The sequence below is a fragment of the Ambystoma mexicanum genome, chromosome 1p (assembly GCF_040938575.1).
Source record: "Ambystoma mexicanum isolate Mex_15411 chromosome 1p, UKY_AmexF1_1, whole genome shotgun sequence".
Lineage (NCBI taxonomy): Eukaryota > Metazoa > Chordata > Amphibia > Caudata > Ambystomatidae > Ambystoma > Ambystoma mexicanum.
In genome coordinates, this window is record NC_090921.1 from 474236894 (window position 1) to 474261201 (window position 24308).

At 43.8% G+C, this 24308-nt stretch overlaps 1 protein-coding gene across 1 annotated transcript in view; it reads left to right on the top strand.

The window, feature by feature from the left end:
* The window catches only part of TINCR (TINCR ubiquitin domain containing), a 136400-nt gene that overhangs the window by 26851 nt on the left and 85241 nt on the right, over positions 1-24308 (top strand). Inside the window, exon 2 of the mRNA XM_069649331.1 lies at positions 11764-11892. Coding sequence (XP_069505432.1) covers positions 11764-11827 — 64 coding nt within the window. The 3' untranslated portion in view covers positions 11828-11892. The remainder of the gene's footprint in view (positions 1-11763; positions 11893-24308) is intronic.

A 24308-nucleotide genomic window follows, 5' to 3' on the forward strand; every position in this document is an offset into this window, starting at 1 on the left:
CCCATGTTGGAGAAAATGCTCTCTGAGAGGGGACATTTTATTCATTGACAGTTCTTCAAAAATTTACCAAACGGCATTAGAGAAACATATGGGATCAGCAGTAGTGAAGCTAAAAAAAGAATGGTGAATTTGAAGTAATGACAAGTACGAGATTGCCTTCACATTGTTCAGCGCTGGCTGTGGAATTAGTGGTGCTTATCACTGCACTCCAGAGATGTAAGGATGAGGAAGTGACAGTGTGATGCCAACTGTACATGCAGGATTGTCATGTTGGAAAAGGAGGGGTTTCCTCCGCGCAGATGGCACACCAGTGCAGTATGCGTCTCTATTGGATAAACTCAATAAGGCACTAAAGCTCCCATTTGCTACCCCCCTGGTGAAATGCACAGCCCATACTAAGAGGACAGACATGATTTCTCGTGGTAACACAGCCACAGAAGTTGAAGCGAAAAAGGGCAGCATATTTCCCAAATAGTTCTGATTTTGAAGTAGAAAGTGTTAAGCAAATGTCAGGGCGATGTATGATGGTGAAGGGAGGGTTTAATATGTTATCCATTGTACAGTTAATTGAGATACAAAGTCGTGCACCACAAGAAGAGCAGGATTTATTGAAGAGACAGGTGTGTTATTTATCTCCCACAGAGGCTATATGGAGACAGGAGAGTACTGGAAAGCCAGTTATGCCTCTAGCATTATTGTAGGTGGTGCTGGAGCAGCTTCACTACCCTGCACACACAACTAGAAAGAGTCTTGCTGCTATGATCGCAAAATACCAGTTTTCACCAAATTTCTTAGAACATGTGGCACAGTTTATTGTGAAATCCATTATCTGCCAGAAGTTCACAGCAAGGCACACTTTGCAAACAGTGAGATGAGCAATCCTTCGACCCAATGGTCCTTTTCAGCATCTACATATAGATTATGTGGATATGTTGCAAACATCCAATGGTTACATATATATGTTAGTGGTAGTATGTCCTCCCTTTTCTAGATGAATTAAGGCAGTTCCATGGTTGCACCCCAATGCCACATGTGCTACTAAGGTTCTCGTACATGAGGTGTTTCCTAGATGGAGTGTGTGCGAAGTCCTGTCGTCTGATAATGGGCTGCATTTTGTAAATCAAATGTTCGAACAGATCATTTTTTTATTGGGCATAAAGCACAAGTTTTCATCTGCCTATCACCCACAGGCAAATGGTATTTGTGAGGGGCTAAATGAACTCCTTAAAGAAAGGATTGCGTAGATCAAAATTACTTTAAAGAAGGGATGGCTCCCTTGCCTACCCCTTGCTCTGTTTGCCCTGAGGAAACAGGTTGGCTCAGATCACCTTCTAACTCCTCATGAGTTGGTGACTGGACGCTGCATGAGAGTACCCCTTGCTCCTCCCACTCAAATAGAAACTGATACCCATCTTGTAGCAAACACATTAGGGGATGAGATGCTCAAATATTTAACAAATATGGTTGCTAGTCTTTCTTATATTTCTCAACAGATCAAAAATTGTACGGAAAGGTCGAAGAAGATTGATGAAGGCAGCCAAACATCTGATCCTATAGACCTTCTAAAACAGACTTGCTTGTACCCAGGGGACCAGGTGCATGTATGCACTTGGAATAAGCCCTGCTTTGAGGGATTGTACCTATTAGAGGAGGTCACTCCCACCACAGTGGAGATCGAAGGACGAAGAGCTTGGTTACACCTGAATGACATCAAACTTTACAAAGGGAAACCCAGATACCTCCTCCACCCACTGACAGTGAAGCAAGAGAAGAGGTTCTACAATTCCACACAAGATTGGTTACCAAGAGCCATAAAAAAGAACAAATGAAGTAAAAATAATGTGCACTTTTGACTATTCCCAGGTTTAAAGGGAAAACAAATTAATTTTACAAAGCATCAACTGAACAATTCAAGTTAGGTTAAAGAGATAATGGGCCTCATTACAAGTTTAGGCTTTATAAGGGCATGGCTACCACCAAACTCAGGTCCGGCTCTGGGTCCCGCGAAAGGGGAATGGCCGGGCCATTCTGACCTTTGCGGGCCCGGTCATTCACCTTGCGCGAGACCCAGAGCCAGTATCTCCCCAATCCCATTTCAGTCCCCATAGGGCTCAATGGGAATGGGGAGGATGGTAGCAGCGGTACCATTCATAACGGTAACGTTGCTACCATCCTGTTCTGCTTGCAGGTGCCACTCTGCACGCCTGGTCTGACCAGGCATGCAGAGTGCCCCCCTGTGAGCAGAGCTCGTAATGTGGTGGCATGCCTTACCGCCACTGTTGTAATGAGGCCCAATGCATTGGAGATAAAACACAAACATTGCACATGAGACTTTTTGTTGCCTATAACATTGCACACATTTCTGTATGCTGTTTTTGTGAACATTCCTTGGTCTTATCCAGCCTCGGTAATACGCCACGTTGATATTGTCACATTATTTGGATATTCTGAAAACAGTTTTATTATTTTTAGGATCATCATTGCAATAATTTTACAATTTCTATTATAAAGGAGTGTGGTTGTTATAAAGAATGGCAAGAATTATATGTTGAGAAAAGAGAATGTGAATTTTTCAATTAATAAAAGACATATTGCCAGCAAGAAGATGGATACGTTCTTTTACAATACTTCTTATAACGTCATACTGTACAATGATTTGTATTTTCTTCCTTATTATTATGGAATTTTGACAAATAATGTTCTGTAATACAGATGAAGTTTTAGCAATGAGACATCGATTTTTATTCCTTATAAAAGTATGTGTGATATTTTCCCTGATAGATCCAAGCAAATTATCTGATTTAAGAGAGATGCTGATGAAGATAACGAGGATATGAATACATACCTGGATAATTTAGCCCATTTAAAGAATAACATGTGGTATCAGCACATGAAAGAGGTGGGGAGTACAACATCAGATGAGAGCTACTATGTATATTCTCTCATCCTTTATACCATGAGCGCAGCCAGAACATTTTATTGCAAGAGAAGTACCTATACACGATGCGACTAGTAGCATGCACGACAAGAGGAACATTTGAAGGAAGATGGGCAACCCTACGATGGAGGTCGAAAAGGACGTTCCCATATGAAAATGCATACATAAAAACACAGAAAATAGAAAAAGACCCAGATTGGAAAAGCAGGATGCTTATGTATTAATACAGTGGTATGAATGGAGAACAGATAAGGACTGTTGAACAAAAGAGACTGGGTTGTGCAGACACATGGGAAACGCCAGGATTGCCAGGATGCTGAGAGAGACCTCAACTATTAGTATATGGACTAGTAGCCACTAGTACAGGATGGGAAGACAGAATGTTAGCATGCAGTTCACACTTATTGATGTCAGCACCAGCACGGGTAGTGCAAATACTGAATGATGGATGCCTGAAAGAATGGGCTAAATATTCGAAATCATTAACATGGGCTGAAAATGAAGCAGGACCTGTATCCATATTGCGCATTAAGAATACAACATTGTGTTTCAGAAACAAGGGCTTGAACAAAGTTGGAGAAAATTAAGAATGCAAGCAATTAATTGATGTACCAGGAATGAATGGAGGAACTACTGTGCTAATGGACCACTATTGGACATGTGGATCCAAAGCTTGCATGCAGCTACCTAAAAACTGGGGAGGAATATGCTCTATAGTGATCATACATGTTCCCACTTTGGTGATTCCCCAAAGGGACCTCCATATCGATACCTTTACCAAAATGGATGCACACCAAAGGAAAAAGAGGTCGTTCAACCTCATTAGACAGAAGAGAGAGAACTATTTTTCAGCAGATTCAATAGAAGCATATCACAACATTTTGACTGAGCATAAATTGTCCAGTAGAACGGCAATGATATTTACAGCCAAAGTCATGCCAGGAATTCAGACTGCAGTGAACGACAACTGGTTACAAATAACCAGGTGGTAGGTGTTACAAACAATAAATACTACAATAAAAGGATTCAATGTGATTTGAGATGAATTGAGGGCCATCAGACTTAGGACCCTCCAGAACAAGAATGTATAAGACCTGATTACAGCAATAATAATAATTTAGCATTTATATAGCGCTACGAACCCTCAGGTGTCTGTTCGCTGCTGCCTATTCTTACCCATGATGTGTGGTGCTCATTTATCGACCTTGGAAGGATGAAAGGCTGAGTTTGGCCCTGCCGGGATTCGAACCTGCGTTAGCAAGCTCTGCACAGATGTCAAATCGAGCGCTGTACTCGCTGTGCAACTTGCCAGGCTTCTATGGAAGGTGATCTGTGCTCCAAGTTCTCATGGCTTCCAACCTGGCTGGCAAATGCTTTCAAGCAGCTTGAAGCAATACTAGTGTTAGCATTGCTGGGATTTTGTCTTGAAAGAATAATCATAGGACAGTGCAAGAAGACAGTAAAGAAAGCTATTGGGATGAATATGATGATCAATGTGAATGCTGTGACTGACGAGCGCAAGCACACTGAAAGTACCACCCTTGAGCACCTGAAAGGAAGTACTCTGGCACCCCCAGGAACAAAGTTTCATTACCCCAAGGATCATAAGAACTATGTGGGACGTTGGGTATTCTGTCAACTGACTGGGGAGTGTTCCCATATGACTTGGAGTATGGATGAGCACATAAATAATGCAGGTGACCTGAGGGGGCGGGGGGGTGACGAAGATATGGATTCTGTAGAAACCACAGTGTGAAGAAAAGATGAAGAAAATTGAGAAGGTGGTTGGTCGAGGTCCAGAGAGGGGAATGCAGAGTGCCAGATGTGCACGTCCTCTATAGTGCCCCCCTCTTCACCTCTGTCATACTGGAAGAACAAGAAAACACTGGGCATGACACCAAGTATCATCCCAATAGTGCATCAGAGATACGAGAGACATAATGCGCTCAGACAACTGTATCAAATGTACCTGCAAACTGAAGTGGTAGAAGGATGCCTGCAGACACCATTGAACATAGAAGAGCTATAAATGAAGTCTGACAGGTGCAACATGACGCCATAAAGAGAAGACACAAGGACGCATGCGAATACTTAAGGAATGAAGATGTGACTGAAGTAACAAAGTACACAAATTTGCGAATATGTACAAAGAAATCATATACACTAAAAGATAAGTGAGAAGAGATGCAGTAGATGTATATATGCAGAAGCGCAAGGTAGATGAGATATATAGAAGCTTGTTGCAATAGAAAATATAATTTGGGTAAAGCAGCCATGATGAGAAAATGGACATTGACTCTCTATAAAAGTATGCGAGAAACCTGTAGGAGAGAGACTAGGGCTGCAGAGCTTACAGGTGCTGGAAAACAGCTTTGTGCAAAGAACCAAGGTATTTTCTTGGCTCAGGATCAAGGATGCCATAGTAAGAAGCAATTGCGAGGCACACAAGGAGTCAAAGGGGATAAGCCACATACACACAACATATTTCTCTTAGATAAAGCAAAGTATTGAACAATCAAAGATGCAGAACGCATATGCAAGACAGAGCAACCAAGTCTCAAGAGCCAAGAGGAGTAATAGCACCCAAGTAAATGAATCAAATAGCACTAAATAGAAGGACAGTATGGATAAAATCATGGTCTCCTCACATTTGGTGCAAGACCAGAAAACAGGGACTATACATTAAGCTCCAGATGAAGATAGCAATGTATCTTCACTCCCATTAAAGTTCAGAGGAAGAGGACAGTCAGCAAGGTCAACTACAAAGAAGAAGCCTTAGCTGTAGGCATAACTGATGAGAAATGGTAGGCTAATTGGCCAAGTGGGCAGTAGTCTGACATAAGTTGTTTTGCTTATGTGCTGCTAACGAGCCGAACGTCCAAGGTTGGAAGAGAATGCCAACCAATCATGAGGGCCTATGCAAAGATGCACTATACATTTTTGCAGAAGCCAATCTGTTGCTGTTATTCTGCTATTATCTGTATTATACGCAGTTAGAGGTAATTCAAGGCGTGCCAACCAGATAAGGGGCAGCCAATAATGTTAGTAAAACCTAATAAACTATAGGTATATATGTTCCCCTAACCAATCCTTCCGTCCTATAGGTTTTACTGATTGCCATGTAGGATGACATCATAGCTGACATACATTGAGGTATAAAGCTTTTGTGTAATAAAAATGTATTTGATAATGTGTGAGCTTTAATCTGTTTGTTCACCAGGTTCACCTACTTTATTGAGCTCATAACAAAGTAGTATTTTGCCATATTCTTTGAGTCTTTCCAGTTATTTGCATCTGCAATCATTTCTTGGTAATTTCATCTGGCACTTGGAGCGCTCAAGGTGCTACTGCACACCAATAAAAGCCTATACAATATCAGGGATGTTCTGGTTGTAAAGAAAGCAAAAGGCCTAACAAATTTCAAGTGTTGGCAATTACATTGCTGGCATAACTGTCAAACAACCATAACTTAGCATCCGCCATGCCCTGTTCACGAAGCTTATTGACACATACGTAATCAAACTTTGAATTCAACTTCAACAATAAAAAATACATTAAAAGGCTTGTAATCACTTCCAATGTATATTGTAGTTATAATAAGACAGTTAAACGTGTCTTACTGAGCATTGCTCATTATCAAAATCTAGAATAACAATATACATTCTTTTCTGAGAGGTTGTCGTTCCAAGAAAGTCAAAATGGAATACTCCTATCGGACCCATTCGTAATACCTTCATAAGAAACAGGATGAAGAGTTGTAACACCAGTTAGGGCTTCGGCCTGATTTGAATAAACTCTAGCAGTTTGGGAACATGAACTTTGACAAATATGATTGCAATAAAATGATTGCATACTTGAATCACTAAGTACATGATAAAAACTGGGCTTGGTGCTCATTTAATTTTTCACAACTTTCATACTCTAAAACTAAAATGCTTGCAACATTGACCCATATATATATACATATCAGACTGGATTAAGAATTGATTGGGAGGCTAGAGCAGTTGATCCAGTTTGTAGATCTCAAGTAAGGATAGCTGTGTACATGCTCAGTTCTCAATGCACAGACACCCTAAGAGTTCAAAAAACCTCCTGCCCCAACTAGATCCATTGGAAAGCATCACTAGCTGGTCCATTGGACATTCCACCAGTGCACTGTAGGTACCTCTCTGCACCCACTGCTTTGCTAAATTCTCCAGGTGTCATTGAAGTCAATTAAGTCATATGGCATCCTGTTCACATGCCATAGGCTCTGTAATTGGCGTGGATCGAAGACCCAGAGGTAAAAGCTAAAATGTCATGCAGGGTTTGCTAGAAGAAGACTGCCCTACTGTAACATTGAGAACCTTCCATAGAGCAACAGAAGAGTCGGTCATGTCTCAGCAAATCCTGGCGGTATTTCAAGTCATGCGTTAATATAAAAGTTTCAATAATGTGGCATATTTTCCTGATCACCTATTTATTGATATGTAGGCGACTGAACACAAAACTGGATCAACTGGGACCCTCAAATGGTAGCCCTCGATCCATTGTACCTGCATTTTTCATCTCTCTCAGACTATATAAATAGAGTAAAGAACTTCACCCATTTCTTTATTCCGGCCAGAGGGTTTGGACAGTTAGAATGAGTACACTTTTTTCAGGAAACAAATGGGGACCAAACCACCTAGCGGAATTCAGTGTCTTTTAGCAAAAAACACGGGGAAACAGAGGCATCTACTGTGTGTCTGATGGGATAAAGATATGGTAGTCACAGCCCAAACAAGATTTAGCACTGTCTGTGTCAGGAATCCTAAGAAGAGAAAGAGAAGGATTTACATCTTTTGTAGAGAGGAGTGTAGGTGGGAGACATTGAAATACCTCAGTGGTAATAATCCAGTATGACTTGTTCAAAATCTATATTCAGCCTTGTGCCAAACTCATCCAATCCCATGGCTTCTGGTGTTACTCATATGCTGACGACACGCAGACTGCTGTGCACCTAGACCTCTCTCAATCTGGCACTGCCTCTTGGTTAAGGCTGTGTGTGGAATCTCTGTGAAGCTGGATGATTGACATTTTGCTAAAGTTGAATAGGGACAAGACTGAGGTGTTGGTGGTTGGCTCCCCCTTCGGCTACATCTTTCTGAACTTCAGCTTTTTGGCCTTCCTCACTTGGGCCCTTTTCTATCCTGGTTCCAGGGGTCAAGACTTGAGATGTAAGGTAAGATCTCAGCTTTATTATCTGCTGAAGCCCAAGTCAGTGCTGTCTGTCAATCTGGCCATTATAAATTGAAACCTCTTTGTAAGAGGGTTCTCCCCTATCTACCGGTCAAAATGCATGCTCCTTTGGCATCCTCCTTGGTTTTTGGCATGCTGGACTACTGTAACTCTTTCTAGCGCAGCCAGCAAATCTAAATCAGCATCTGCACATTTTTGAGAATTCTGCAGTTAGAGTTGCTACATAATCCTTGTACCGGGCTCATGTCTCTCCGATTTTATGCTCTCTCCACTGGCTTCCCATACTTAGTCATATCCATTTTAAATCTCTGTGTATTGTTCATCGTACCTTTTATCGTAAGGGTGCTGAATATCTTCAATCAAAGTTCTATCCATGTTTTCCTTCTCGAGCTGTTTGCTCTCACGATGCTCTTCTTGTTCAGGTCCCTTGGTCTCGTATTGGGGGATGTTCCTTCTCTGTGGCTGCAGCTGCTTAATGGAATCAACTTTTTTGCCACCTGAAAACCACCTACATTTCTGTTGTATGTTAAAAAAAACACACTTGTTTTAGGCCAACGTGCTGTTCTAGGCTGGTGGCTGTTTTGTTCTGCACAGGTTTCCTCAGCGCCAAGATGCCTTGTTGGTGTTAAGTGCACTTTACAAATAAAGTAACATTTCATAACAGTAGCGTAGTCCATCATATAGTTGCCAGGTGTGACTACAGAACAAGAGGTGTATGATAAGACTTGCCTGGTGGCACAGGAGTTCTTCACTGTGATACACTTGTTTAAATTTGGCAGATTCTGGTTACAAGCGTAGACACAGTATTAGCACAAATTGAATTGGACTTCACGCTATATTTATTGCCCACTTGCCAGCATGCCCCATTCCATTCAGGATGGCACATGATAAGAATCCTGATGGTGGGTCGCGTATTGCACTCATATGGGCTTGGAGGGTGGGCATTGCATTTCACTTCAAATTGCACCTTAGGCAAGCACTCAGATATTCCGGGCGGAGGACATTCTGGCACATCAGATCCCTCTTTCATAATAGGCGCTGCATGTTACTAAAGCACATAGGGGTGGGCCATGCCGCCATAAGAAAACATGAAAGGGGGTTTTGTCCGCACTGTAAGGAAATAGGGATGGCATTTTTTCACTCTAAGATCTTCTCTGAGGGTGAGTATTATGTTTTCTTTTAGCACTTATTTCCCCTGTGATACATAGCACTGCTCTTTGTACATAGATGGAACCCAGGATTGTTGTTTGCACAGCTAACCCATTTTCTCCACTTGGACACCGCACCTTCATAATTTAGTAGAAGGCACAGGCTCATTCAACCCACCCTGCACTTGCATACAACACAGACCCTATTGCACAACACCTCTGCCATAAGAATAAAGATACCTTTAACGACAGAAGTTCGAACTGTAGCTTCCCACATAATACTCTATCTCCTTAAACACAATCCACCCCTGTTTACTTTATGGTTTACCTCTGCAGCACCCATCCACACGTCATTCAGACATGGGTGACTAGCAGGATCTTGGCCACCATCACATAAACTTAATGGCTGAAATGCACACATGCATAATAGCACCTCCAAATTCTCCTAAGGGCATTCAATTGCCAGCACGTTTGGACCATAATTATGGTGAAAGGTGCTATACAAATGACAAAATGAATAAATTAATAAATTAATATGCTATTCAAGTTCTGGTTTTAACTTTCCATTCTTGAACTTGTAGTCATGGGTTTATAATGGGGAAATCTAGGTTTACAAGTCCGGAAATGCACAATTTAAAACCAGGACTGGACTAGCATCTCCCAAATGGAATGGATATGTTGCCATGCATTTTATTGATATGGCAATATTGTGCTTTTTTTTGTTATACCACATTTCACTCAATTTTAAATGAGGCGCTCAAAGGATAATATAGGCCTCAAATCACCTTCCAGCAGGGGCAGTGAAAGAAACCCCTCATTGTGGGATTACTCCATCCATGTAGTATTATTCCCCTTCATGTAGTATTAACCCACCCATACGGTAAAAAAATACTATTCTGAGCACTTGGAGAACAGCTAAAAGATGGGCTTTTTACCACCTAGAACATGTCGGTAATCCAAATGAATCTTACTTTGCAGTGATAGAAGCATGTGGTGGGGCTCGGACACCTACAAAATACAATGTTTATCTGATTTTGCTCAAGCATATATTTGCTCTTTAAAATTTGCTAAAACACAGTTTACAGCAGAAATAACACAGAATTAAAAAAAAAAAATAGATGTAATATTGTGCATAGTCTCCGGGTTCTGGTGAAATTTGATCCCAGCGGACTCCTTCACTGTCTAATTCTTGCTCAGACTGTGGGCGCTGCAACATTTTCTCTGCAAAGTTAGCATGTTATGTTAAAAAGCTTTTATACTGTGCCATTTGCCACCACAGTGGTCTTATGGTGCTGGATCTTCAGGCCGGGTTTGAAACAGAGGGGTGCTTAGAGCTATGTAGCTCCTGCTTAGAGCCTGGCAAACTTGAGACCAACAGCTACCAGAAGCTACTTTTGCCCCACCCCCCCAAGCCAAGTGATGGCGAACAAACTTACCTATGTGGAAGTAATTCTGTGTGTTTGGTTTAATCGATAAATAAGCATTAAAACACATCTATACAACAATTAGAGCATAAGGGGTCACAAATAATGGGGAGAATCCTGATCCTGTGCTTAGAAACCAATCTCTGGTAATAAGCGCGTTATAAAAGAACAATTATAATTATAATTATGTGCAAGTTAGGTTTTCTCCTTGTTCCCCAAAGCAAACTCCTGTCCACTGGCTAATGTCTGATACCCAGGGGCTGCTTTTAGCTCCTGCTTATCCAATCTTCATTTGGATCCCTGTTCAGGTCTATGATGGAAGGGAAAAGGGAAAAGGTGAAAGGGGTGGAGAAGTAGGAGCAAAGATAGCAAAACGGATAGACTAACAATTGGACAGCTATAAAGGGTTTGAGGGAGCGGGAATGAGTATGCAGTTGTAGGAGTGCATGTGTAGTCAATAGCAGGTGAATCAGACAAAATGCTGATCCAGAGGGAAATTTAAACATCTGATTATAATGAACATTTTCACGTGATGACAGCCTCTAGGACTTGGAAGGTGTTGAGCAGGACATGGGAACAGGGTAACATATGGGCTATCATCCAATGTATGTGGTAAAAGACATTCAAATACACAATTCATGAGGTACAAATGCACGCAAGCGGTAAATGTCAATTTTCTTTTCACTCGTCACTGGGCGACAACTTAGAATAACATCCAACTATCCCAAATGAACAGTGAGTTAAAAGTACAGCTAATTTCACAGTTACTTGCAACAAACGTATTACATAGTTCTACTAGTTATGTTTCAATGCAGCTTAAGTAACCATATTACGTGGGAATTCCTTAAAATGAAAACCAGATATATATTGCAATGTTTTCATAGTGCTGCTTAGCAACAGCAGCACTATATTAATTACATCGAAATGCCAAGGCCACAGCCTTTCTGAGTGTTCAGAGCCACAAAGATGCCCCTTTTCCTGGAATCCTGCGGTTTTGGTATAATTGATTTTGAACCCCCTCTTTGCTCCACAGGAGACATCTTGTCCCTTGCGAAGACAGATCGTCACAACCTCTGGGCCAAGAGACTGGGGTGTGAGAGAGAAAGCTGCAGCCCAGGCAGGAGATGGCCAAGTCCCTACTGTGGCGGATCGACCGGTTTGGGTGAGTAGAGCTATGACTAATGCACTGATTCAGAAGGTAGTGCCAGGCAAAGGCTTTCGCTCTGTGCTTCACGCACACACACACACTGCAATATTAGCGAGCAAAACGATACTGAACACAAGGCTTCCATAGGCGTGCATAGTTTCACCTTCCAAGGGACGTAATCATTACAATTGTTTACAGTACTGCTTGTGCCAATGCGCGAGCCCCAGTTGGGCCACAGCGGATCGCCCGTCGTTTCGCTACAAAAACCTAAGACCTTCCTTGCTCTATCCTAGTCCTCATGGCACCCTCATAGCACAGGGCTTCAGTTGCATGTGCTATGAAGGCACTTGTGATAGATGCATGAGTTTAGCAAAATAAGCAATAAATAGCATGAAGATCCCCCAACTCTACCTGGTCGCCTAACTGTACCCCCGACTCTTATAAGGAATAGCGAGGTTGAGAGACTTTGGAGCTGAGTCTTTCAACCTTTCTGTGCCACTGCCTCTTTGGGTGATACAATGTTGCCTACCCACGGGGCATATCTCTCCCAGCACATTTCTATATTTCTTTCATGTGTGACTTTAATTCTGAAAATGTATTAGTATTTATGTCCATATACAGTGTTATTTTTAATTGTTTTGTTGGATTTAATCTGTGTGCAACTCTTTTCAAGGAGGGGCGTTTTGGGAGACAAAATCGCCTCTATTGCCAGCAAAAGAAGCTATTTGAAAAAGGAAACAATTTGATTTTACAAACATTGTAAACTGTCTCTTTGACCTTTTTTGCCATGTTCATTTAGAATGATAATTTCTAGTATGTATTTTAGTCTAAACAAGAACATTGCTCCTGTGTTAGTAAGCAAAATTACCGTATTCATTATTTTCTGATACAAGGTTATCATTACAAGATGGACAAGATGGTACACTCTTAAATGTTTTCATGCTTTCAAGGCACGTGAATATATACGAGTAGGCGACAGGGACAAATAGCACTAAAGTAGGTTCTTGGCTGCTTTCTACAAACTCAAAGAGCATTTGGGACCATTAGAAAGACGCCAGATCTTCATATTTGACAAATATGTCAGTCGTTGTACTGTACATATCACTCATGCTTGGTGCTCATTTAATTTTCCAAAGCACTCACATGAACCGTACATATTGATTAGGACAGCCCGAATATTTTGATGTTGAGTACAAAATGTTTCCAGCAACGTATGTCCAAACCACATGAGTCAGAACCTCGTACCCTGGAAAATGTCGTGAGCGTGGTTACATTTAGGATGTGTTAATCGAAAATGGCCGCCGGGAGAGGAGCTGCGTAATAACAAAGATCTCCTGTCCCACGGAGCCTAAAGAGGGAAAACAGCCGAGAAAAGCCCTACCCAGGCAATGTAAATGAAAACGACCAATGCGGGGCACCACTCGCTGGCTGCTGCATGACAATGAACTCGTTGGTGGTCTGTGGCATGGCGAGGACTCGAGACACGACGGGGATAGCAGAGTTGAATGATTAGCCCCGTCGGAAGACTCACCCCCATGGAGGCACATCCCTCAGGAGAACAGCAACAGAAACGGGGTGATTCTACAAAATGAATGCCCATTGGGGGTGTGAGCGGAGGAGCTTGCTTCCCGGGACAGGAGGAGGAAGGAGGCCGGTCCACTGGAGGATTGTAGGAGGGTGCCAGGAAGGAGGGAAGTCGGCGCACGGAAGGCATTCAAGTGGACCAGACTGAACGAGAGGTGGTAAGAAGTGAGGACTCGGGGGCGGGGGAGAACCCTTGATCGCATTCACCGGCAAGATCAGAAGCAGGGAGGAGGAGCAGAGAGATCCAGGAACCCGCTGTACCCTGCAGTTCCAGATAAGTAGATTCAGAACCGAGATCCACCGCCGAGTCAAATCAACATAACCCCCTCATCCATGACGCCTTATTAGGAAAGAAATTCTTATTCGAGCTCCACTGCTGAGTCATTATACGTCTTCATAGTGTTCATTGTTTCAATTCAGTGACCCCCAAAAGCTCACAGGGAGGTGGGAGAACCGGATCTCCACCTGTAAAACCCTGGCAGCCCATCAGTAACTTAATAGGACTGGGCCTAACAATGACAATGGAGAGCCCTAACAGCACACATTGCGGCGAGGGAACCAGGACTCCCACAACAGAACCCTGTTAAGCCACCAGCATCCCACAAACTAGAGAGCGGATTAGAGTGATAAATCACAACTGCGAATGCTGCCGGCATCAACCGGAGCCTTTTAGGATTTCAAATACAAACATGCAAGGGGAGTTCAGGTCTCATCAAGGAAGGGTCTTCACTTGGTTAGGGGGAGCTGGCCCAGAGCCCCACCACTGGGGGAGGGGGGCAGCTCTCCCTAACCAAGTGAAGACCCTTTGTTGATGAGACCTGAACTCCCTTTGCGTGTTTGTATTCGAAATACGAGTGGGAGTTCAGGTCTCATCAATGAAGGGTCTTCACTTGGTTAGGGGGAGCTGGGCCAGAGCCCCGACCCAGCGCTGGGGCTCAAGGGGCGGCTGTAACACAAGACCAAATGGGACACCTTTGGGTTCCCACGAGGAGAAGAAAGGCGCAATAGGGTAGAAGCGCCTGCAGCGCTGAGAGTGACGCAGAGGGAGAGCGATAACGGGAAGTAGACTGGGTCTCTGTTCCCCCCCACCCCAAATCTAGTTGGCCAACAGAACCGGCTCTGTGGGCATTGAGCGCCTGAAAAAGAACACACCCCACGGGAGAACTGTTAGAGGATGACATGCCGCACAAGATCCCTTTGAGACCTTGGATCAGTGGAGGAATTCAGCTGGACCAAGACAGAGCATCCGGCAAAGAATGTCTTGCCAGAGCCTCAAGACCCAGGGGCGTCCCAGACATGACTCTCGCAGATCCTGTGCCTCATAGAACAGATATCTTTCAGAAGACTCCGCGTTCGTGGCGAGTTTTCTGAAAGCTGTTTGCTTCTGCTGCACAACCCATTTTTCAACATGCTTTTTGGACTCTCATTTCTGGAGCAAGGTCGGACTGGGACAAGAAATAGGCCCGGACACTGAAACAAAAGTGGCCCAACCCTCGCCTGAAAAAAGTGGCCCACCTCTCGCCTCAAAAAAGTGGCCCACCCCTCGCCTCAAAAGAAAGTGGCCCTCGAACCATCCTCCGTGAATTGTGTCAATTCATGACTTTACAGAAAATGCTACTTATGGAGGGTTCATGTATCTGTTACATTACAATACAACTCATAAAATAACTTAACTGTTACTTTTGTCCTCTGGCGTAAACATAACTGTTATTTGTGTCCACTAGCGTCCCTTTAGTTTACAGAGCATGCACGTGCAACGAATGGTTGTGTGGTGCACAGAAACCAAGATCCAAGATCCCAGACCCCATCCACATCACACAGGCCCCCTTCAATCCACAGCCCGTATCTACAGCCACCTAGCTGTCCTCAACAAGATATACATCTCCCCCACAGGCCTTCACCTCTCTGCTGCCCACCCTCCCCAAGCTCCCCACAGTCAATGCCTGCACACGGCTCCACCCTACCACGGTTGCCAAGGCCACCCCAGAGCGCAATACCCTCCCTGCCAGAGGGTGAGCTATTCAGACTCTCGCTTTGCGTCCTTTGCGCGTCATGGTAAGGCACTTTGGTGTCTCTCCTGAGCCCGCCAGGCCTTACTTGTGACCCCTTGGACTTTACTCTGGACCACGCCCCCCTCACTACGCGCCCCTTTCCAGATACCGATCTCATGAACACACCCACATGTCTGCGACCTCGGATGCCACCCATGCGCTAGACTAGAAGGAATCACATTTCTAACAGGTGGCGGAAGCACAAACACTCGGTGCTGTATTGTAAAAAAAACACATAATAATATATTGGTTTTGTATAAGCGATTCATGCCAAACTCCAGCCTCTAAGCATGGGAGCAGGTATCGAACTTGTGTATCTCTTCTACGAGCGCCTTGCACCCGAGTTATCCTCCTTGTAGCACATTCATTTTAGGTCCTAGAATATTTCCCTTTCAGCATCGCAGTGGATCTCATGCTTTTCTGGCGCAAGAAACCCAGATTCTGAGAGCTATATTACTTCAAGATCCTAGGTGCCCTATATTGAGATCACATCCTCAACCTCTGCGACTTCGTCAAATCACATTATTTTCAGAAGTTAGAAGCTTCATCCTTCGCACTCAATCGGATTGCATTCATTTCATCTCATAGAAGCCCCGGTACGCTATGTTCCATGTCAGAAAACATTTACATAGAATTTAAGAAGAACAAACATCGCAGTGGTGAATTGTATCACTTATAGCTGGTAACAGATTAGACATGTTGCACTAATGGCAGGCAAAAGTGCTGGACAACACGTGTACAGGGAAGATTTGCAAAAACATGTTCACTGACCGATCAATGTAATAAGAGTGATATTTACACATAGCCACGCCCCGTTCCCAAAGGCCAGAAGAAATCTGCTTGGCGCCGGCCACCAGTGCAATTTATAGAAAAAAAGTCCTGGTGCTGGAAGCTCTGTCTTCTATTTTATTCTAGTTAGTTTCATTTATTGGTTATTAGAAATGCATCTAAACACAAGTGTAATCCCTATAATATATCACATTCAGTATAGCAAAGCAGCACACCCGTCTCTCCTTACCTGGCAGATGAGGTCTGAGGTGGCTAAGCTCCGAAGGAATGTCAGGGCACTTGTGTTGATATTGGTAGTGAGCACCATTTCCTGTGCCTGGAGAAAATTAGAACATTGCCCACAGTCCAGGGGAGAAATCGGGGTTCATAATGAATTGCAGGTCACATCAATGAACTAAAAAGTGGAGTGGACGTGGAGGTGAAGGGTGGGTTGGGAATCAAGGGCAGGCAGGGGTTGTATCTTAATGTTATGTGCGTGGACCCACCACCACCAGGTCTTCTGGCACGGGCTGGGCAGCCGGCACCAAAGGTCACGGTCTACTGGCCGGGCCTGGCCGGGTCTGCTGGTGCGCTGCAGCTGCGGCCGGGGGGGCTGGCTGTGTGGCTTAGTGCTGCGGTGTGTGTGCCCTCCTGGCCTCGTCGTTGTCACTGACTCCTGTCACGTCAGTACAGTGGCTGCCTGCCTGCAGTGCCTCGTCGTGGTAGGGTCGGGCCGGAGACAGTAGGGACCGGGTGGGCAAAAAATAATAATGCCCAGGGTGAGGAGGGGAGGCCCTCTATATTCTCAGACTCAGAGTGAGAGAGTCACCACGTGTCCTGTCAGTGTCCACCGACTTAATTGTGGCGGCACGGAGTCTGTCGTCCCCACTGCCCCAGGCACACAAGTTGCTTTCAACTTTGCAGGGCAACAAATTCGTTGTTGTTAGTTCCTGCAAAGTTGAAAGGAACTTGTGAATAACTAAGTTCAGCTCCGCTCTGGCCCAAGCCCAGCTCTGCAGGCGAGCAGCCCCCAGCCAGCTCTGCAGACAGACAGTAGCAGGGCAGCACTAGTACCACCAGGCCCGGCGGTGTTCGTATTAACACTTGATTGATTTACTTCATCACAGGAGCTGAGGAGCACGCACACTCTCACGGCCACCGCAGGCCACCCATGGCGGCCAGCTGCACTGCCACTGGCCTGGCGGTGGCCGGCTCTATGCTGCATGATGCATCATGCATGATGCATGCATCTGCAATTTGCAATTGCAAATCATCAAAGCAAGGTAACAACGTTTGTGTTGTTGTTACCTTGCTTTGATAAATAATTATGCTCCCTCCTCCTCAGGTCAGCACCAGTGGCAGCTCCTCCAACTCCAGCCCTGCAGCACCCTGGGCCATGGCTGGCTGGAATAGATCCCCCCCCCCAGAGAGTGTCAGTTTCCTTTGCGGGACGGCACCCGGCCCAAGCCTCAGGCGAGCGAGCTGCTCGGGGGGGCGCCCAGCCTCAGAGAGGCCGCCACGCCATACACACACACAGTCTTGATCATCTTCAAAATTAGAGTGAGACGTCATATCACATCAATAATTTAATTAACAAAGAAAAAAAAAGGCCCATCTTGGCCCGAGCCGACACTGTGTCCTGCTGCATACGTTTACTTAAACATTTTGGGCAAAAAAACCAGCCCTGGGGTGGCCTCATGAAAACTGGCCCCCCAGGTCCTCAGCCAATGGGGCTAGTCCAAGCCTGTTCTGGAGCCTACAAGCAGAAACTGCTGAAGCCTCACATACAGGTTTGCAGCTGTTCAAACTGGTATATATGTCCTATATTTTACAGACGTCTCTTTATTAGGGTGAATATTGTGACCAATCAAAACAGAAGAGTGCATTATTTGCTTAAAATATTTTCTTAATCAATCACTACATGACATGTTTAACATTTAAAATTGTGGACATTTTGTTGTTCCCGTAATGCTCTTTTCTTTTATGCAAAACGCAAGGCTTGGGTTCTATATAGAGGTACTGTGTTGCGCAACCTGGCCTGGGCAACGCCCCTTGTCCCTGCCCCTCCTTCCCAAAGCCTGCCCCGCCTAAGAAGTGACGGTTCCCCTAATAAATGTTTTCTATTTCCAGCACTTTTGGGGATGCACTGTTGAATGCGTCTACAACACCAGCGACATGCAGCCATGCACAGGCATCTGCACGGTTTCTCTTTTGAAAATCCCCTAGAATAAGTAAGTGACAGACAAAACACGTTTGTGAGTGTGGGCCCTTGTGAAGTACACATGCCAAGAGTACATCAGTTTCAGGTGGAGGAGGGGAGTGATCAGCAGGGTGCTGCCCAGTAGGCTCCTAACTTCTCTAAGACCTAGACATTTTTCTAGGAGGCATGGAATTTTTGGTTTGAGTGATAGTGGTCCCCAGGAATAGCTCCCATTTTTTGTTTTGGCTATAAGGCCCTATAAGCCAAAACGAATGCATTGGAGTACAGCTAGGAAGAGATGAGGAGGCATATGAGGAGGGACACAATGCTTGTAGGTGTTGTTTGGTTATTTACCCACCCATTGACTTCCCATGGCCATGTAATCCCTATGGCCATTCCCACCCACTATCTGCCCTTCCCTGCCTAAAACAGACCCTCCTTGGATCTCTTTGAGCTAACTTTATCAGGCCTTAAATCAAACTTAGCTTTTAGCTGCCCCAATCCATCCATCAAAATGATATGATATGATATGGCATTTGTAACGCGCCTATTAACAAGTGTTTCAAGGCGCCACAAATGAACCACACATTTTCTGACCTGATTCATATCCATGCCAGGGTTGTCCTCTCTCCCCGCTTTTATTTGCCCTACCCCTCAAACCTTTCACTAGCAAGATCCGACACAATGCACATATTAGAGGAGTAGATACAGGAGCATCCACACATAAACTAGCCCTATTTGCCGATTGCATAATTTTTATGATGACCAACCCCACTTCTACGCTCCCAGCGATTTGCAGATCTAGATTTGTTACAACGAATTTCAGGCTATGCCATCAATTACTCTAAATCGGCAGCCCTTAACATATCTATGCCCCAAGAAGAAATGCAGCACCTGAAGCAAGCTTCCCCCTTTAAATGGAAAACTGAGAACCTCCATAACATTAAGCACAAGAGCGAAGAAAAAAGCCATCAGAAGGAAAAAAAGCAAAATGAGTAAAGCTTGTAACTTAACTAATTGGCTTCTAAGGAATCTGCAGGAGGATGATTTGGTTCAAAAGAGCAAAGAATCTGATGAAAGTACAACAGTTTCTGAACTAAGTATTGATACAGTAATTGAAAGATGTTCCACTCCAGAGCCCAAACAAAAATTAAAGATGGCAAAAGTAAGATCGAATGGTAATGACCCTCTGGTGAATGACCCAAATGTGTAACCAATGTGTTGGCGGTCATCAGTATATTCTCAAACAGAAAAGATCAACCTATCAATAGATCAGTGGTGATGAGCATCTTGGCACAGATTCCTCAACGACAGGTATTGAGTACTGATGCCCTGGAGTTTGTAGAAATTATTGAAGACACCAAATGGAATACCTCTCTTCTGCATTGTGCCTCTAGGGTCATTGCCGAATTGATAAGCGCATATTTACTGGAATTTCTGAAATTGGGCTCTACACTATCTGACAACTTACCAGCTTCCACACAAATAAAACAAAAAAAGACAGTTAAAGCTATCGCGGGGTACAAGAATCAATTATACCAACCAAAGGCCCCTCACCTAAAGACAAAAAACAGATTGTAGATCAACATGGATGGGAATGGTTGGTGAAATGTATTCCACAAGCCTTGAGAAAACAAAACTCAATTGGATTGGTGACATGAAATACTAGGGGCTTCCAACATTGGCTGGACCCAGATAGATCATTTTAATTGTGGGAAGCAAATTAAATATTTGTGATACAGGAAAGCTGGGTGATGGATGATCTAATCATGGATGCATATGTCATATACCAAAACAAGACTTAAAGAGGCCCAAGAGGTAGACCCTTTGGGGGGCTAGTGACCGGTGTGAAATATGGACTTGAAAGTAAAATGATTGAGACATTTCCAGCTTTGAAGCATATACTAGCAGTTGAAACAATTTTCCAAATAGAAGGTGTAAGAAGAATGGTCTTTTTGTTTATAACTTTATTTAACTTGCACAGATCATTACATTACAAACCATACTTTCCATAGAATACGTAGCGCAGAGAATTGATACAATAACATTCTTGGTAATAGGATGAATTCACACACCATTTTACAGTACATTTGTCTCCCCTTCTTCCTCCATACTTTTATCCATCAGATATTGTCGAAAAATCGCCCCATATGTCTCTTGGGTGACTAGCTATGGGCATCAAGCTAGTGTACAATTCATCCTTAACATTTGCCCAAGTCATGTCTTCAAGCCAGTTATCAACTGTGGGGGCTAGTGTACTTTTCTATCTCATCAGTCAAACCCTTTTTGCCAACACCAAGAATAAGGGTCTTGTTGATTAATGTGTACGATCCGTCTGGTGGTAGTAAGACTGATGGGATTCAAGAGTGTATATTGAAACTGTTAATGGCTTGGGTTAATGATGAGAGTGATGTCATAGTCTTATGGGTGACCTAAATGCCTATTGCTGTGACGGTGCAGAGATTTAGCCGAATGAACGGATGTTGGCAAAAGTACAGCTACTACAGACCAATACGAATAGGTCAGGAAGAAGATGGTCAAAGTTCCTGAGTGAATGTGACTTGTTCATGTTGAATGGGGGAAAGCTAAGTGATATCCCAGGGGCATATACTTGGCAAGGGCTAACTAAGGAAATGACCTTAGATTACATTTATTGTACTGCAAATCTTATCCCGTATATTATGGAGCTCAGGGTAACTTTGAACAGAGATAGTGACCATTGCTCAATTATAGTGCATTTTGTAACCTCTGAAGAAACTAAAATCAGTTTCCCCAATGTGGGAGGAGAGGTGAATACGGGGAAGAATAAAATAAGATATAATTATTGAAATGTAGGCCAATTGCACATTTGTATCAGTACGTTGGCTATACTAGCTACATGGGAGATGGCTGTTAAAAGTGCAGACGCAATTGAAGTGCGGATTGCGAAATTGACAGAATAATTTGCGAGGGTCACTGCATACATAGCATTTCAAGTGGGGAGGCCAGCTATGAAGAAATATGATGAAGGAATTGTGTTTGCTAAGTGTACAATGAGATATATTTTTGACAAATTAAGAGGAAAGAGCTAGAAGCTACTGCGATAAAGGTTCTGATCTAGAAAGAAAATAATGACTATACGAATTGGCTAAAAAAGACATAGATGCTCTTTGAAGAATAGTCAATGGCAAAACATGTTAAAAACACTTGCTTCGGGTAAGAAGAGGTTGGTGTGGGAGGCACTGAATGTGCATCGATGTAATACTCTTAGAACCATGGTTAACCCGATCTCAGCATCAACTTGGGTTTCTTACGTAGGGGAGACATTCATGCATAAGGAGCAATGTGTAGTGCCTGAAGTAGGGAGGTCAATTATACCATTTGAACTCAAATTTGACCTAGTTGACATTAATATAATGATATCTAAATTAAAATGCTCTACATCGGCAGGACCAAATGGATTGGCAACACTAGTCTTAAATCAAAAACCCAGAACAGAGGGCCGAGATTTTGCTTGTTTTGTTTCTGAAGGTTTGTGACGATGGAGTGATCCCGAGTTCCTGGAAGAGAGCTGTGTTGATCCTCATTTTTAATAAGGGGTGTAGAAAGCTACATAGGCATTATCGTCTGCTTTCACTGATGTACATTACTGGCAAGGTGTTTGCCTCCCTACTGTTAAAAGCCCTGTAAGAATGGGTTGAGGAGAAAGAAGTGTTGGGCACTTTTCAAACAGGATTTAGGCGTTGTGTATCAACAGCTCATAATATTTTGCTGTTGGATTCTGTCATGGATAATGCAAGGCGTAAAGTGGCATTGCCGTTGTTTGTCCTCTATGTGGATTTAAAATCCCCCTTCGATACACTGAATCGCAAGATATTATGGAGGAAATTGCAGACATTGGGTATTGCTCCATGGCTGTTGGAGGCAATTGTATAGTTACACAAATCAACTCGTGTACATGTGAAGCTGGATTGTGGGGGAGCCAGCACAGATGAGATATACACTAATAAAGAGGTGAAGCAGGAATGTGGACTGGCTCCCCTACTGTTTAGCATCTATATAGCTGATCCTTCCCATCCAGTTCGAGGGTGTTTATTGTAGTCCACCAAAGTTGGGTGGTGAGCATGTACGGTGGCTGTCCTACGCAGATGACATTGTATTATTTGATCATATGTTTGTGTGTCTGTATAGGGCGGATACAGAACTGTATACATTTGCAAATACCAATGAGCTGGTGGTCAATATTGAAAAAACAAAATTAGTCTACTATGGGAAAGACTGCAGTACAGCCCCCCTGCTTGTAGGAAACAGAGAGACTGAAAGAATAACATAATATAAGTATTTGGGTGTGGAATACGGAGATTGAAAATACACTGACCTAAAGACTAATAGAAATCAGAGAGCCATTGCACAGACAGAAATTTGCCACTGAAACTGCTGGGTATAGTTATGTGGGTATAAATATGTTATATAGACAACATTTTGTTCCTGCTATTTCTTATGGCCTAGAGGCAATAGACATGTGCTGGTTTCGATGGCTTAAGTCAATAGAAGGGCGATTTTGGAAATCAGTGTTGGGTCTAGCAAGATCGATCCCTATGGAAATAATTCACCAGGAATTTGGCTTACTGTCATTAGAAGCAGTGGCATGGAATAATAAGGGCATTATGTACATAAAGGCTATGAAAAATACAAATAGTGTACTACTAAATGAAATGGGCAAAGAAATGGGAAAACAAACAAACAAACAAACAAACTAGTGAAGACCCTTTGTTGATGAGACCTGAACTCCCCTTGCGTGTTTGTATTCGAAATACGAGTGGGAGTTCAGGTCTCATCAACGAAGGGTCTTCACTTGATTAGGGGGAGCTGGGCCAGAGCCCCGCCCCAGCGCTGGGGCTCAAGGGGCGGCTGTAACACAAGACCAAATGGGACACCTTTGGGTTCCCACGAGGAGAAGAAAGGCACAATAGGGTGGAAGCGCCTGCAGCGCTGAGAGTGACGCAGAGGGAGACCGATAACGGGAAGTAGACTGGGTCTCTGTTCCCCCCCACCCCAAATCTAGTTGGTCAACAGAACCGGCTCTGTGGGCATTGAGTGCCTGAAAAAGAACACACCCCACGGGAGAACTGTTAGAGGATGACATGCCGCACAAGATCCCTTTGAGACCTTGGATCAGTGGAGGAATTCAGCTATACCAAGACAGAGCATCCGGCAAAGAATGTCTTGCCAGAGCCTCAAGACCCAGGGGCGTCCCAGACATGACTCTCGCAGATCCTGTGCCTCATAGAACAGATATCTTTCAGAAGACTCCGCGTTCGTGCCGAGTTTTCTGAAAGCTGTTTGTTTCTGCTGCACAATCCATTTTTCAACATGCTTTTTGAACACTCATTTCTGGAGCAAGGTCGGACTGGTACAAGAAATGGGCCCGGACACTGAAACAAAAGTGGCCCAACCCTCGCCTCAAAAAAGTGTCCCAACCCTCGCCTGAAAAAAGTGGCCCACCCCTCGCCTCAAAAAAGTGGCCCACCCCTCGCCTCAAAAGAAAGTGGCCCTCGAACCATCCTCTGTGAATTGTCAATTCACGACTTTACAGAAAATGCTACTTATGGAGGGTTCATGTATCTGTTACATTACAATACAACTCATAAAATAATTTAACTCTTATTTGTGTCCTCTAGCGTAAACATAACTGTTATTTGTGTCCACTAGCATCCCTTTAATTTACAGAGCATGCATGTGCAACGAATGGTTGTGTGGTGCACAGAAACCAAGATCCAAGATCCCAGACCCCATCCACATCACACAGGCCCCCTTCAATCCACAGCCCGTATCTACAGCCACCTAGC